Source organism: Poecile atricapillus, chromosome 4, assembly GCF_030490865.1.
Source record: "Poecile atricapillus isolate bPoeAtr1 chromosome 4, bPoeAtr1.hap1, whole genome shotgun sequence".
NCBI classification, from domain to species: Eukaryota; Metazoa; Chordata; class Aves; order Passeriformes; family Paridae; genus Poecile; species Poecile atricapillus.
In genome coordinates, this window is record NC_081252.1 from 74,363,414 (window position 1) to 74,377,374 (window position 13,961).

The 13,961-nt window shown below is 64.0% G+C and overlaps 2 protein-coding genes across 3 annotated transcripts in view; one reads left to right on the forward strand and one right to left on the reverse strand.

Annotated features, from left to right (window-relative positions):
• Window positions 1–13,961, reverse strand: part of LOC131578424 (dedicator of cytokinesis protein 2-like) — a 45,709-nt gene that overhangs the window by 15,486 nt on the left and 16,262 nt on the right. For both annotated transcript variants that reach the window (XM_058837081.1, XM_058837080.1), the window contains exons 25-28: window positions 13,633–13,739; window positions 13,346–13,473; window positions 12,678–12,728; window positions 11,929–12,024 (exon numbers count right to left, since the gene is read on the reverse strand). In XM_058837081.1, the coding sequence (XP_058693064.1) occupies window positions 11,929–12,024; window positions 12,678–12,728; window positions 13,346–13,473; window positions 13,633–13,739 (382 nt within the window). The remainder of the gene's footprint in view (window positions 1–11,928; window positions 12,025–12,677; window positions 12,729–13,345; window positions 13,474–13,632; window positions 13,740–13,961) is intronic.
• On the forward strand, window positions 2,756–10,169 carry LOC131578425 (basic proline-rich protein-like). The gene is made up of 3 exons (XM_058837082.1): window positions 2,756–5,028; window positions 7,192–7,266; window positions 9,726–10,169. Exons 1-3 carry the CDS (start codon window positions 3,506–3,508, stop codon window positions 9,952–9,954), a joined length of 1,827 nt encoding a protein of 608 aa, XP_058693065.1. The 5' UTR covers window positions 2,756–3,505; the 3' UTR covers window positions 9,955–10,169.

Sequence of the window (13,961 nt, forward strand, 5' to 3'; positions counted from 1 at the left end):
AGCAGAGATGTGCTGGTTAGCTGGTTTTAATCCACTTAATGTGTGCCACTTTGCTTTTGGGATCCTCCTGCTTTCTTTGCTGAAATGTCAAATGCCTCACAGAAACCCGAGTCTGCTTCGCCGAGGCTTTTACCTCCACTGACCAAACTTGGAACCTCGTCAAGCCCGGCAGCAAATGGGTTTGATGAGCCGTGTTCTCCGCAGCCCCGCGCTGACTGGCATGGCTGGCTCATGCTGCCGTCCTTCAGAGGGGATTACTCAGGCACCAAACCCATGCTCTGGACAGTTCAAGCCCACCTGCATCCCCCAGGTCACCATGCCAGGGTTCTGTGGCTCCCTGTTCCACCCACTGGGCTCACTGTCCACCAGTGACCACCCTAAGGAGGACCCCAACGTCCGGTAGGGCACATCGGAGTGGAGCATCGGGGCTCCTGCTTCAGCCTTGGGAGGTTGTGCAGGTCTCTTCTGGAGGGAGGAGTGACCACCTGGGGTCCTGTTGGAGTAGACTCTGGGAGGGGCTGTGGTGGGCTCAGGACCTTGGAGGGTCTCCAGCAGCGGCAGGATTGAGGCACTGAGCCCAATAAATGTGCTTGAAGGGTGGCTGGGAAGTGCTGGTGTGGCTGGGTGCCAGGTGCATCTGAGATGTCCTTTGGAGCCATCAGCAAAGCTGGTTCCTCACGTTCAGGGACAGTCCAGGAGAGTCCATCAGACAGGGCAGCACCATCCTGATCCCATCCCACACCAGGATTCATTATCCATGCTCGGAGATGCTGGTGCGCTGCAAACAGTGCCCGAGCGCGGCACTAAATCCAACCCCAGCACAAAGAGAACGCAGGGATGCGTGGGAGGGTCCTGGCGTGGGTGTTTGACATCCTCAGAACTGTTCCCAAACGGAGTTGCTCCATGTATAATTTATAGGCTTCCCTTTGTCCTTGTGGCTCGTCTCTGATCTCCCGGCGGTTCGGGAAGGCCGAGGGTGCTCCGGCGAGGCCTCGCTGAGCGGCAGCGCCGCGTTTGCTGCGTCGGCAGGGGAACGGCCTCGTCCCACGCTGCGTCAGCCACGGCTCGGCGAGGGCCCCGTGGCAGCATCACAGGGCTGGTCCTGCTCTTGGACCGTGCCAGCGGCGCTCCTGCCCCGTGCCCGGCGCCTGGAGCCGTTCCCAGCTCCCTCTGCCCCACGACCCCATTGAGGAGCCCTACAGAGCGGGCTGGCCACACGCAGGCTCCTCTGGAACGCTCAGCTCCAGCACGGAGATGTGGCCAGCGGGTCCCCCTGCCCTCATAGTGTTGCCCTCCCTGGCACGGCCACAGCTGAGGATGCTGCCGAGGCCGGGGGCACCAAGCTCTGGGCACCGGACAGAGGTGACACTGTGGCACAAGGACAGAGGTGACCCCACGCCAGGGGTGGCTCATCCCACGGCCGTGGATATCCTGGCAGGCTCTGCCCAGGCCAGCGTGGGTGCCCGCGGCCCGGCTCAGGAGGGACGTGGTGATGCAGGAAGCGAGGACGGGCTCCTCTGGCTCCAGCCCCAGCCAGCTCTCTCCTCCGCCTGTTGCTGTCCATACTAACGAGGAGCCCCATCCCATCGCTCGTCTCGTCCTGCCTCGCAGACATCTCCGGGTGTCTGGGCACGGCTCCAAGCTCGGGAAGGGAAAAGCGCCGGGCGGCTGGGCGGCGCGTGGAGCAGCATCCCGACGAACACGGAGCAGAGTGCGCGGAGGCGCCGGGGCGTGCGGGGCTGGGGTGGGCGCAGGGAGGGCTGTGAGAGCCCCCTGCTCACGCTGGGTCAGCGCTCACTGCCGGCCTGGGCGGGCACGGGGCACCGGCAGGCAGCGCTTGCAAGTTTGGCTGTGCCGGCACTGGGGACTCCGGGCTGCTGTGCTGAGTCAGCGCTTCGTGCCAGCAGGAGCAAGGCAAGGCAGGGAGGGGGCCGGGGGTGCTGAGCCGTGTGTCCGTCCGCAGTGAGGGCAGGGGGGCCGCAGAGCCAGCGACGCTCCCGCCTCGGCGTGCGGAGAGAGTGCGGGGACACTGCGGGAGCACCGGGCTGTGGTCTGGGGCGGGGACCACGGGGATGGGGGACACGGGACACGGCGTGGTGCGGCAAAGCTGAACCACTGCTCGCTGCGGCTGGAATCTCTGTCTTTGGCTGCGTCCCAAAACGAGCCGACGGCTTTCCCTGCGCCCCGGGACATCCCAGCAGAGCTCCCGGTGTGCCCCGTGCTGCCGGTGCCCGGGCAGTGTGATGGGACGGGGCAGCCGCCGGCGGCCCAGTGGGCAAAGGCAGAGCCAGGTGGGCACGGGGGTGGGTGCTGGGGGTACGCCAGAGCTGCGGAGTGGTTCTCCTTGCAGGTGTGGGGAGGAGGAGCCCTGCAGAGCCCTGCGGGAGCGATGGCAGGGACCAGGATGGGGATATAGCTGGGTGCAATCCCCGCTGTGACACCGGGTCGGGCCGCCTGTGCCGACTGTGAAGTGCTGCTGGTGTCAGTGACATCCGCCGGCCTTACAGAAGGTTCTCCCTCCTGCTGGTTCTCATGTGTCTGAAGCGGCTCCGTGTCCCCAAGCCACTGTCTCGCCGCTGCTCACAGAGCTGATCCCCCATGCCTGCAGCCCAACCAGCACCTCTGGTGCCCAGTCCGGCCACAACCACACATGACACGTCCCCTGTGCCCATCTGGCCAAGCCTCACTCGTGATGGGTCCCCTGTGTCACTGTGGCCATGCCCCAGGCGGGATGGATCCCATATCCCTTGCGGGATGGGTGCCCCGCGCCTTGTCCATCCCCAGCAGAGCTGATGCCCGTGTGCCCCGTGTCTGTCCGTCCGTCCCTCCCGGGAGCCCCTTGGCCCGGCCCCTGCCCTGCCCTGCCGCTGCCCGCGCCCCGCACACGAGGCACCAGCCCCGGCGAGGCAGAGCTATTTTTAACAGCCGCTTCTGCTTGATTTGAGCTGTGAACTCGGAACGTGTTTATGCTAAAGGGCTTTCTTTTCCCTTCTCCCTTTGTGCTGAGGAGGCAGCGCCGCAGATCAAAGCCTGTCTCTTCGCGTTTGGTGATGGTGGGCTGGGAGGGAGCCGAGGCGGGAGAGGCCGGCAGTTCCACGGGGACACTCGTGTCCTCGGGGGCCGCGGTGGCTCTGACGCACCTCTCTTTGTCCCCGCAGGTCCGGGAGCCATGGGCGGGCACGGCCGGCACCGGGCGGTCCTCAGCGGGCTGCCCTGAGCCCGGGCGGCCGCGGCGGGACGATGGGCTGCGGGCGCCGGCGGGGAGCCGCGGTGCCGGCCAGGGCTGTCGGGGCGGCGAGCCGGGGGCTGTAGGGCCGGGCGGCGGGCAGCAATGCCCGGCGGCCCCTCGCCCACCTCCCGCCCAGCATCCCCTGTCCGTGGCGGCGCGGGATGAGGCTGCCCGCCGCCCCAGGAGCTCCGGGGACGGCTGCAGCCCAGGGCTCCGGCCGCCGGCGCTCGGCCCCCCGCGCCCCGCCGCAGCACCCCGGCCCCGCGGCCCTGAGCCATGGTCAGCCGTGAGCCCGTGCCCGGCCCGGCCCCCGCCGGCGCGGGCAGCCAGGAGAAAGCCATGACGGTGCGCTCGGTGCTGCTCAACCGCGACTCGCCCGACATCGAGAGCCGCCTCAAGCGCCGGCGCAACCGCACGCAGCAGGTCCGCTTCAAGGACCTGGTGGAGGCCGGCGCGGGGCGGGCGGAGAGCCCCCCGCCCGGGCCCGCTGCCGACCCCGGCCACAACACCCCACGTGCCTCGCCGCCCCCCAGGGACCCCCCTGAGCCGGCGGCTCTCCGTGCCTCGCGGCGCAGCTGGCCCCAGGCGCAGCCGGGCTCGCTGACGCTGCCCATGCCCAGGAAGGCGTGCATGAGCACCGCCATCCAGACCTCCCCCAGCCTCCAGAAGCCCTTCCCGGCCCCCCAGCCCCGCAGCAAGAGCGTCTGCGATGTGGCGGAGGATGCGGTACCTCCCGCCGTGGCGAGCGCCCGGTGTCCGGGAGCGGCCGTGCCCACCGTGGCCAGCTGGGCCGTGCCCCCGCGGGCCCCCGGCAGCCTCCCCACCCATGACCGCACCGCGACCCTCGCCCAGCACGCCAAGGTGCGCCGCACGCCACCACCGCCACCACCCAGGGACCCCCCTCCCCCTTACCAGGGTACTGCCGGGTGCCCCTCCGCCCGCTGCGCCCCTCCGGTGCAAAGCTGCACCCCCGAGCCCTGCCCGCCATCCCCAGCCTGTGCCCAGCTCCGCGGGAGCCCCCGGGGCAGCCACGGGATCACCCCACGGCCGGCCTCCGTGCCCTGCGGCCAGCCCCGGCCGCCCGCCGAGCAGCGGGGGCTCGGCCGGAGCGACTCTGAGCGGACCCTGCCCTGCGGCCGCCCAGCAGCTCCGTGCCAGCCCTCGCCGCACCGCCGGCAGCCCGTCCCCTCCACGGACACCCAGAGCCTCCGCCAGCCACCTCAGGGCAACCCCCCGCGGGACCCCCCGCCACCCCAGCACCAGCTCTGCGCCGCGATCTGGGGGGGACCCTGCTGCGCCTCGCCAGCCCCCGTGCCACCAGCGCCGGGCTGGCACGGCTCGGCCGCCGCCACGCCGGACAAGACACCAGCTGCCCTCGGTACCTGCAGCCGGCTCCGCGCCGCCGAAGCCGGGCGTGGCTGGGCAGGGCCCGAGGGGCCCAGGGAGCCGCTGTCCGCAGCCCCGCAGGGCCCCGGCGTGGGGACACAAGCGGCCGGGTGGGCAGCGGAGGCCCCCCGGCACGGACAGCCCTGCCTCGCCGCGGAGCAGCCGGACACGCTGCACCACGTCCAGGACCTTCTGCAGCTGGTGGTGGTGGCCAAGGGGCCGGTGGGACCACCAGCGAGGGCCGAGGATGCCCGGACATCTCAGGGAGAGGGCCCAGGGGGGCCCGGGGAGCAGGGGGACCTGCATTCCCAGCTGCAGTCCCTGGAAGGGGTGCTGGAGACCAGCCAACAAACCATCCGGGTGCTGCTGGACGTCATCCAGGACCTGGAGAAGAAGGAGGCGCAGCGGGATGGGTGAGTAGGAGGGGACAGAGTGGGGGGCTGTGGGGACAATGTCCCCCGGGGCTGGGGATGTAGGATGGGGGACCCTGACAGAGATTTGGATGCTGCTGCCTCCTGAAGGTGTTTCTGAGAAACTCAGAGCTGCTGTCCATGCGCACACGGCTCCATGTCTTGGTGCAAGGTTTCACAGGCCCACGGTGCCTTCCCCGTGCCCAGGGATGGGTGCAGGGGTGCAGGTCTGGGGGATGAGTGGGTGCTGGGCCCCTGCCTGGCTCTGGTACAGCTGATTTGTCCATTGGCCACTGGGAGTAGGGATCTGGAATGTCACATCCCAACGGCAGGTTTAGCCAGGCACCACATCCCTGGAAGGACCTGTGGCACAATTCCAGTGGCTGGTGCCACCACGATGGGTGTGGCTGCATCCCGGGGAGGTGCCCAGCACCCCCATCCTGCCCTGCCCAGGACCTGTTCCGAGGCGCAGGGTGTCCTTGGCCTCCCAGGCAGATTTGCCAAATGGTGCAAGGTGTTCTCAAAATGGAGTTTGGAGCGTTTCTTAAGCTGAAATGCTCCAAACTCGTCTCACACGAGGGCAACCAACAAACCCCCAAGAGGTGCCGGTCCTGGCATCCTCCTGTAAAATCTCAGTGGCTTGTTCTTGATGCCCAAGATTGCTGTGATCCATCTGTTAAATCAGATGGGTTTGGCTGTGAGTGAAGCACAGAGCTCCCTGGAGCACTGTCAGCAGGGAGGGACCCCTCGGGGGTCCAGGACACCTTAATTAAGACCTCAGCTCCATTTTCCAGTCAAAGAAGCAAACGAGATGCCCAGAGATAGGAAATCCAGGGATAGGAAATGGCATAAAACATTATCCTGGTGTCCTTATGCTGCAGAACAGCACGGCCTCATTTGCCACAAGCCAGATCCCAGGTGCCCACTGCGCACCAGAGCAAGGCCACCAGCCCTGAAACATCCTGGCACCGACCCACAAACATCCCACAAACATCCCACAAAAAATTATTTATATAAAACATGAAAGACTATCCCAGGATGAGCTCTCCCTGCAGAGGGGGGCTGTTGTACAATGCCAGAGCCGCAGGCACACGCACATATACGTACCACATATATATTCATATATATATATAAAGGGCCTCACGATCTAATTCAGGTGCTGGCAGAATAAATCCCCATTGCAATGTGTAATTTGGTGCATTAACAGACCCAGTTTCTGAGGGCTGAGAGCAATCATGGTCAAGGTCGAGTAACAGGAGGAAGATTTCAACGAGGAAATCTGATATGTATGTGGGACATGTCCTTTCAGCTGTGCCCCCAAAATCCACAGCCATGAAGGGGCAATGGAGATATGGAGAAGGAGTCCCAAAGAGACCAACAGCATTCACAGGGCTCCTTTTGGACAGAGCAGAATGAGCAGGGACCAGCAGGGAGCACCAGCAGGGTGCAGGAGGACCCCAGTACAGCCCTTGGGATCAGAGTGTCTCAGGGTTGGGGTCTGGCACCAGTTTCAGAGAAATGTGGGGTGAAGACCCCTTCTGTGGAGAGAGAGGAGGATGCAGCAGCATGAGCTGAGCCTGGGCAGGAATCCACTTAATCCAAGTCCTGTGCACCTTCCCGGAGGAGGAGAAGGATGCTTTGGTACAAAAGCATCAGAAAGATGAATTCTGAGTCTGGCGTAGGCTGGAGATCAGTCTGGAGCATCTCCCTGTGCCCATCTGCCAGGGCTCCCTCCACGGTGTGTGGGGAGATGTGTGGTGACCTGGGGGCTGCACAGGGACCCTCGGGATGAGGACTGGGATGGGGATGGGAGGGGAGGACACACTGGGAAGGGTTTGGAGGTGCCAGCACCGGTTTGCTCCCATCAGAGAAATCTGAGAAGCCGAGAGCCACCTGGCTTGGTGTTAATTTGGATTACATGGGAGGAGAGGGGCTGGGATCCCAGAGAGGAAAGGGGGTGGGAGCCAGGAAGGAGAGAAGATGGGATTCAGGAAAAGGGCTGAGATACAGGGAGAAGAGGGTGTGAATCCCAAGGAAAAAAGGAGCTGGGATCCAGAGAGGAGAGTCCTGGCTGCTGGGCTGGGAGCACACGAGGGACCAGGGGCAGCAGAGGACACAGGCAGACCCAGATCAGGTCTCCAAGCTCACAGCACATCTCTGTCACAGGCGACACTCGTACCGGACCGGGCAGGACATCGCCAACTGCGGGACCTGCCGGGACTGTGCCTGCATCATCTACAGGTGAGGGCCAGCCCTGGCTCCGAGCATCCCACGGCTTCTGATTCCCTGCACTCCCACACTTCTCCACTGGCTGTGGGGCAGGAGGGAGGGTGACAATCCTGCACCTCCTGTCCCCGTGTTGGGGGCACCACACACAGACCGCTCTTGGGTGTCTGGGCTGTCACTTGGGCTGGATCTGTCCCTTCCTCCCCGCGGGGAGCAGCTCCTGCTCCCAGGATCAGCCAGGGTGATCTCCATGGAGGAGCAGCAGCTGGAAGGGGGCTGCTCTGGCACGATGGCAGAGCATTTATCTCCCGTAACAGCAATCTATCGGGGAAGCCTCGCTAGCGGCTGCTGCGTGGGCTCGCTCCAAATGCAGGCTGCATCCTGTTGTCCCTGTGCCAGCTCTGCACAGATGCTGCAGATGGGTTCCTGCCCCTTGCTATGGTTTGGGAACACAGGGCCTGGGCTCTGCTCCCCAACATTGGCGTGGAAGCCCCTTCCTCTGCTGTGCTGTCTCCTCAGATCCCATTTGGTGTGTGGAAAAAGGCATCTCGTGCCCTCCCAGCATTATCTTTGGGGAAACTGGGAGGGTTGCAGTTTTGCTAAAGCTTTTCTGCCCTTCCTGGGTGTCCTTCTGTCCCTCTGGCCGTCCCCTCTGCAGTGCAGGTGGCTGGCCAGGCGTGTTCCCGTTTTGCTGTTAATTAGGCGGATGCTGTTAGCGCTGGGATGTGTAAGACACGGTGAGCCGGTCCCAAGCCATGCTCTGTGGTGCCTGACCACCGTGGTGCACGTGTGGGCCACTGCCCTGCCATGCTCTGTGAGCACTTTGCCCCCTCCTCGGGGCACCTCAGGCTGGGGGTGCCCGGCTGGGACCCCCTCGTGTCCCTGTGCTCAGCGGTGCTGCTGCCCCGGCTCTCCTGCTCCCCACATACCCCTGCTGCAGCTCATGGGGGACTTCAGGCTAATTAGGCCTGACGAGCCTGTCTCCACACAGCATGGCAGTGGCACAGATGTCACATCTAGGGGAGGTGGCTCCCCGGAATGGCCATTCCCGCTGAGGACTCGCTGTGGGTTTTGTTGCCACCCGTGGGGTGAGGAGAAGCTCTGGGGGGACACAGGGTGAGGGAGCACCCCCAGCACCAGAGCCCAGGGATGGACAATGGAGGGGATCAGACCTTCCTGCCCCTGTCCCACCTCAGGGTCCCACAGCAATGCCGACCCCTCCCCGTGTCACTGCAGAGGAGTTGAGGTCCCTCCCCGCGCTGCCCCCTCCGTTACGGTCTGCACCCCTCGTCCTTTCTTCTAGAAGTGGCTGGGTCGCTCCTTGTCCTCGGAGGGGAGGTGACAGGAGGTGACAGGAGGTGTCAGCGCGCCGGGGGGCTCGTGGGGCGCTCCCCGTGTGCGGGGCGGCCGCGCCACGTGCGCGTTCCCGGGCGCACTCCGCGGCACCTCGGTGATCCGATGGGACATGGCTGGTGCGAGGAGATTGACGTTTTTTCCGTGTGAGGGAACATCGCAGCACGTGGCTGCCAGCAGCCAGCCCGCTCCGCAGGGTGCTGCGGGGACACCGGGGGCTGCAGGGACACCGGGGGCTGCAGGGACACCGGGGGCTGTGGGGACACCGGGGGCTGCGGGGACACTGTGGGCACAGCAAGGGCTGGAGGGGACAGCAAAAGCTGCAGGGAGCTGTGGGGACACTGAGGACTCCAGCACTGACAGGAAAGCTGAGAGCTGTGCTGGGGGGCACAGTCCCCCTCACCGACCCCAACCCCACGTACCCCACCCTAATTCCTGCCCGTGTGATGGGGTGGCAATGGAGCCTCGCATGCTCTCTCTGCTTCCCGATGCTGCAGCTGTCCTCAGCCACGACCCCTGGGATGCACAACTCCTCTCCAGGGGGCTCACTGCTCACAGGGGTCCCGCAGACCCCCGGCTCGCCCCCACCACCTCAGCACTGCTCCCCATCCAGGCCAGTGTCCGGCTCCTGCCGGACACACACAAAGCATTGTCAGTGGGGCTGGAGACAGAGGATGGAGCAAAAGGATGGGGCAGCTGAGAAGGAGCCACCCCAAAAGACCCCGGGCCACGAGGTCAGGCTGATACTGGTCCGTCCCTCTAGTAGAAGGGGGAGCAGGGATGCTCCGGCGGGATGGGGAAGGATTTGGGATTTGGGAAAGATCCAGCCCCGGACCCCCTCAGAGCCCACAGGGGCTGTCTGAAGGCACACACAGCAGGATGTCCCCTCACAGGGCCGCACAGTGACCCCAGAAAGTCCGGCCATGTCCCTGTGCCACCTCGGGAACGCAGCAGGGCTCAGCTCTGGGCGGCGTGCCCTGCCTGGACGAGCTCCCTGCGGGCTCATTTGGGAATCTGAGCTCGCCAGGGGCTGTGTTTGGGTTGCCAGGGGCTGTGGCAGGCGGGGGGCTGCGACAAGGGGATGCCACGCTGCCCCCTGACACGGTCCCCGCCTGCCGCAGCGTGGAGCACGATTTCCGACAGCAGGAAGGCCGCTTCCAGCGGGTGCTGAGCCACATCGAGGGCGACACGGGGCCGAGCTCCCCCCCGACGGCGCTGGGGGCGGCGGGGGTGGCGGTGGGGGCGGCGGGGACCACCTCACCGCCCGGCCAGGAGCCATCGCCCGTGTCGAGGCTGCCGGCAAAGCTGGACGTGAAGAAATCCCGGCGCAAATGCTTCTGGTTCCTGTGAGCGCAATGCCCGGTGAGCCCGGAGCGCGGGGGCACCGTCCCGGCACTGACCCCCTGCCCACCTCTTCTCCCTCCCTCCTTCCCTCCCTCCCACGGTAGGGTTTGGGTAGCACCAGCTTTTCTATTTTTAACCATTCCGTTGAACGCGGGGAGCTCGGGTGTGGAAACGGCGAGGGGAGCAGCGGCTGTATTTAAGGAGAATTCAATAAATTCCACGGAGACGCTATTTTTGTTACATCCTCTCCCGCCTGTGCACTTCTGTTCTGGAGGAGGATGAGGATGAGGAGGGGGCAGCGGCTGTTTCCCTGTATTTCCCTCTGTTTTGCCCCAACCCAGGCTCAAATCGGTGCCCATCCCTGCACTCCACAGCGGGTGCTGCTCACCCATCCCTCCCATGCAGGTTAACTGGGAACACCGAGGATCTCCACTGGTCAGAGACGGTGGAAAACGGTCTCTGTGAGTGGCCTGGAGAGAGGAAACCTGTCCCCAAAACCCCCGGGTGGAAGAGTGGGCTGGGCAGGGCTCTCATGGGTGGGGAAGATGATGCACTGGCTGATTATAGGGAGACAAGAATGAGGAGCTCAAATATCCCAGGCTCTGTGGGGCTGCCACGAGAGGGAAAACTCGGCATCGGGATCCCAGAGCAGCAGCGGGTGTCTGAGCACACCCTGAGGAGTGGCCGTGGTGGGAACAGCCACAGCTCTCCCAGCAGGGAGACATCGGGAAGGGGAACATTGTCCAGCCTCCTCCAAAAGCACTGGCCACCCCCGGCCACGGCGAGCAGAGGGGAATGCAGGGTGGGCAGGTTTGGCCAAATATTCTCTATTCACATATTCTTTAAAATATGTCAACGTTAGTAATCCCCTAAACACTTATTTACATTATAAACTCTTAAAGCTCCAAAGGAACCGTCACAGGCTCTTCTCCCAAACATTTCAGTCCCGTGTCCTGGTGCCCACACCGCAGCACCCCAAAGCAGGAGATGCACACAGGTTTAAACTCCATCCCGTGTGCCGGGGGCACCGCTGGTACAGCCGGGACAGTGGCCCGGGGGCACAACTCCCTTCTTGCCCAGCAGCAAGGGGATGGATGGAGAGATGCTATCCTGCATTTCTGGTCCCCTCAGCCCTTCCCAGCTGCTGGAGCAGCCTGGGCTGGGGGTCTGGGACCCCCGGTTGAGGGCGGGGGCTGCGGCAGCAGCACGGGAACCACGGGCGATGCTGGGAGAGCCCCGTGGAGCCACGAGCGAGCGGCAGGAGCGCGGCACGGCCGAGGGTCCCTCCCTGCTGCCGCGGGCTGTGCCGCACCACCCTCATCCCCCCACCGCCTCCATCGCTGCCCCTGAGTCACAGAGCCTGGGAACGAGGGAAAAAAGCAGGATGGAGCCCCAGTGCGACCCCGCCTGCATCTCCTGCCTGAGTCACGGCTGAATCACAGCCCGGCGCTGAGACCGCGGCACGGCCCCGCTCCGGCTGCCCGCAGCTCCCGGGCACGGCGCACAGCGAGCCTCGGTACAGCCACTCCCTGCTCCGGGCTTCCAGAACACACACCAACACAGTTCGTTTGGCACCATGTGCCCCGAGAGGATCCCGAGCCCACGCTGTCCCCCCAGGGGCTCTGTCCCCTCCCTTCCCGTGCGTCCAGCGTGCTCCTCGTACACTCTCAGTGTGTAAAACTGCGATGGTTCACCGGGATTAGCTGCTTGTTTCTCACTGCCCCCAAAACAGCTTTTCCTGCACTTCTGCCCCTGCCCACTCCCCGCTGCTCTCCGGCTGCTCCAGCGCTGCTCCCAGCACGGCTCCTGCTCTCCCCTGCATCCCACCGGGCACATCCCTGGCATCCACCCCCATCCTGCTGGGTTGTGGCAGCAGGGCCAGCGAGGAGCAGAGCCAGTCCCACACACCCAGACCCCAAACCAGAGACACCTCGCTCCTCTCCCACGCGGCCCGAAGGGAAGCGGCGCAGCGGGACTCACCCTCAGCGGGTTCTCCCGGTCCAGGACGATCACCCTGCGATTGACCGTGTGGAGCAGCTGCTCCAGCATCACCTGGATGTGCTTCTTCACCTGTGCCTGCAAGGTAAGAGGTGTCAGGGCCATGGCAGGGCATGTCCCAGCTCTGGGGTATGTCCCAGCTCATTCAAGGGCTGGTGGCACCAGGGATGGAGCCTGATCCGGAGCTGGAGTCAGAGCAAGGTGATGTGCTCCAGCCTAAATATGGGATTTGGGATGTCTGAACAACTCAGACCTGTTTCACCTCCCTGGTAAAGTGTCTGGGGACAGTGGGGACAGCTGAGGATGGCTGAGGATGATGAGGATGGCTGCACTGGCACTGGGCAGGCAAAGGTGGGTTCAACTCTCATGGGGCTGAACCAAGAGCAGAATCCTCCCCCAAGAGTGTCCCACCACGCTCTCCATAAAGGCTATTTCAGGTTTAAAAGTTAAGCCCAAAATGAGACATTTCACCACAATTTCTGAGCTTTCCATCCCATTCCTGGGCTTCCTGGTGGATTAAAGGACCACCTCACCCTCCCAGGACACAGTGTCCATTTCAGCTCCCACAGCCCAGTCACTGCACTGCAGGTGTGACACCTGAACTTCCCAAGGGCCCCCAAAAGGGACCCCAGAGCAGCCAGGAAGGGCAGGAACAGAGGAAGGCTCCTGAAAAGCCAGAGCACAGAGCCCTGTGCATTCCCAGAACATTGTGTTGCTGCAGGGACACTCACCAGCTCCGTGTCCCCACGGTCCTTGTGCCGCGCTCGCAGCTTCTCTGCGCTCTGCAATCACCAGAAACAGGGCTGAGACCCCCAGGAATGGCCCCAGCCCACCCCAGACAGGCCACAGCTGGGTGGGTGGGTGCCCACCGTGTCTCTGCCTCACGTTTGGGGCCATCACTCTTCATTTTGGAGTGTGATACTGCCCTGATACGGGCTGACTGGCAATCGCTGACCAGCTGTCTTCCTCCCTGCCCTCACTTTTCTCCTCCCTGCCCTCACCTTCTTCCCTTCCCTCACTTTCTTCCTCCCTGCCCTCACTTTTCTCCTCCCTGACCTCACTTTCTTCCTCCCTGCCCTCACCTTCCTCCCTTCCCTCATTTTCTTCCTCCCTGCTCTCACCTTCCTCCCAGCTCTGCAGAGCTGGTGATGTCCCCACCACCCTCAGGTCAGTGTCACCCCTGAGTCTGGAAGTTCCTTCCCCACTCATGCAGACGCTGGGCAACCCACAAGAAACTCCCTGAGGTGGAAAACACGAGGGTTTTTCCCCACCCTGGGCATGTTTCTGCTGGGATGGTGACACCCACAGTCCCCTGGCTGACTACGGTGAACTCCTGGCCAGGAATTGGTGCTTAACCCCACTCAGAGGGGTTTGGTCAGGTCACTGATTCCTGATTTACCTTCTGGGCCTGGTACAGCACTTCCAGGATGCTGCTGAGCAGCTCGATGCAGGCGTCCTCCTCCTCCCCTGCCTGGATCAGCTCCTGCAGGATGGGCAGGGCCGCCTGCAGCACCAGCTCCCGGCACTCTGGTGGCACAAGGGGACACAGGCGTGAGGGAATTGTCCCCATCCGTGGAGCCACCCCGGGCACACGAGGCACAGGAGGGGTCCCTGCTCAGGGACTCATCCCCATCCATGGCCTGTGGGTGGGCTCAGCGAGGGCAGGGCCACCAGGACCGCTCTCACCGTGGGACTGGAAGGCTTTGCTGCTGGCAATGTGGCTCAGGGACTGCAGCTTCTGCCTCAGCAGGCGTTGGGGCAGCAGGTTCCCCACAAAGTCCCGCAGTACAGCCCTGCCACCAGGAGAGGAGTTAAACCTGGAGTGCTGTGAGGTGCCTCAGGGAGGCAGAGATTTCGTTTCAGATAAGCATTGTTAAAGTGAGAGGCATGGCTGTAAGCCTTGTGTGTGAATTTTGACCTCCTGCTTTGTGGGATGGGCAGTGTGAGCCCTGGATGAAGTTGTCCCACTCCAGACCCCCTTTGAGGAGTTGTGATTACATTTGAGCCCCTGGGGT

Bases quoted from the DNA above. Each gene is read 5' to 3' on its own strand.
- LOC131578425 (XM_058837082.1), top strand. From the start codon at position 3,506: ATGGTCAGCCGTGAGCCCGTGCCCGGCCCGGCCCCCGCCGGCGCGGGC. The intron at 5,029-7,191 runs GTGAGTAGGAGG...TCTCTGTCACAG, and splicing joins AAGGAGGCGCAGCGGGATGG to GCGACACTCGTACCGGACCG. The intron at 7,267-9,725 runs GTGAGGGCCAGC...CGCCTGCCGCAG, and splicing joins TGTGCCTGCATCATCTACAG to CGTGGAGCACGATTTCCGAC.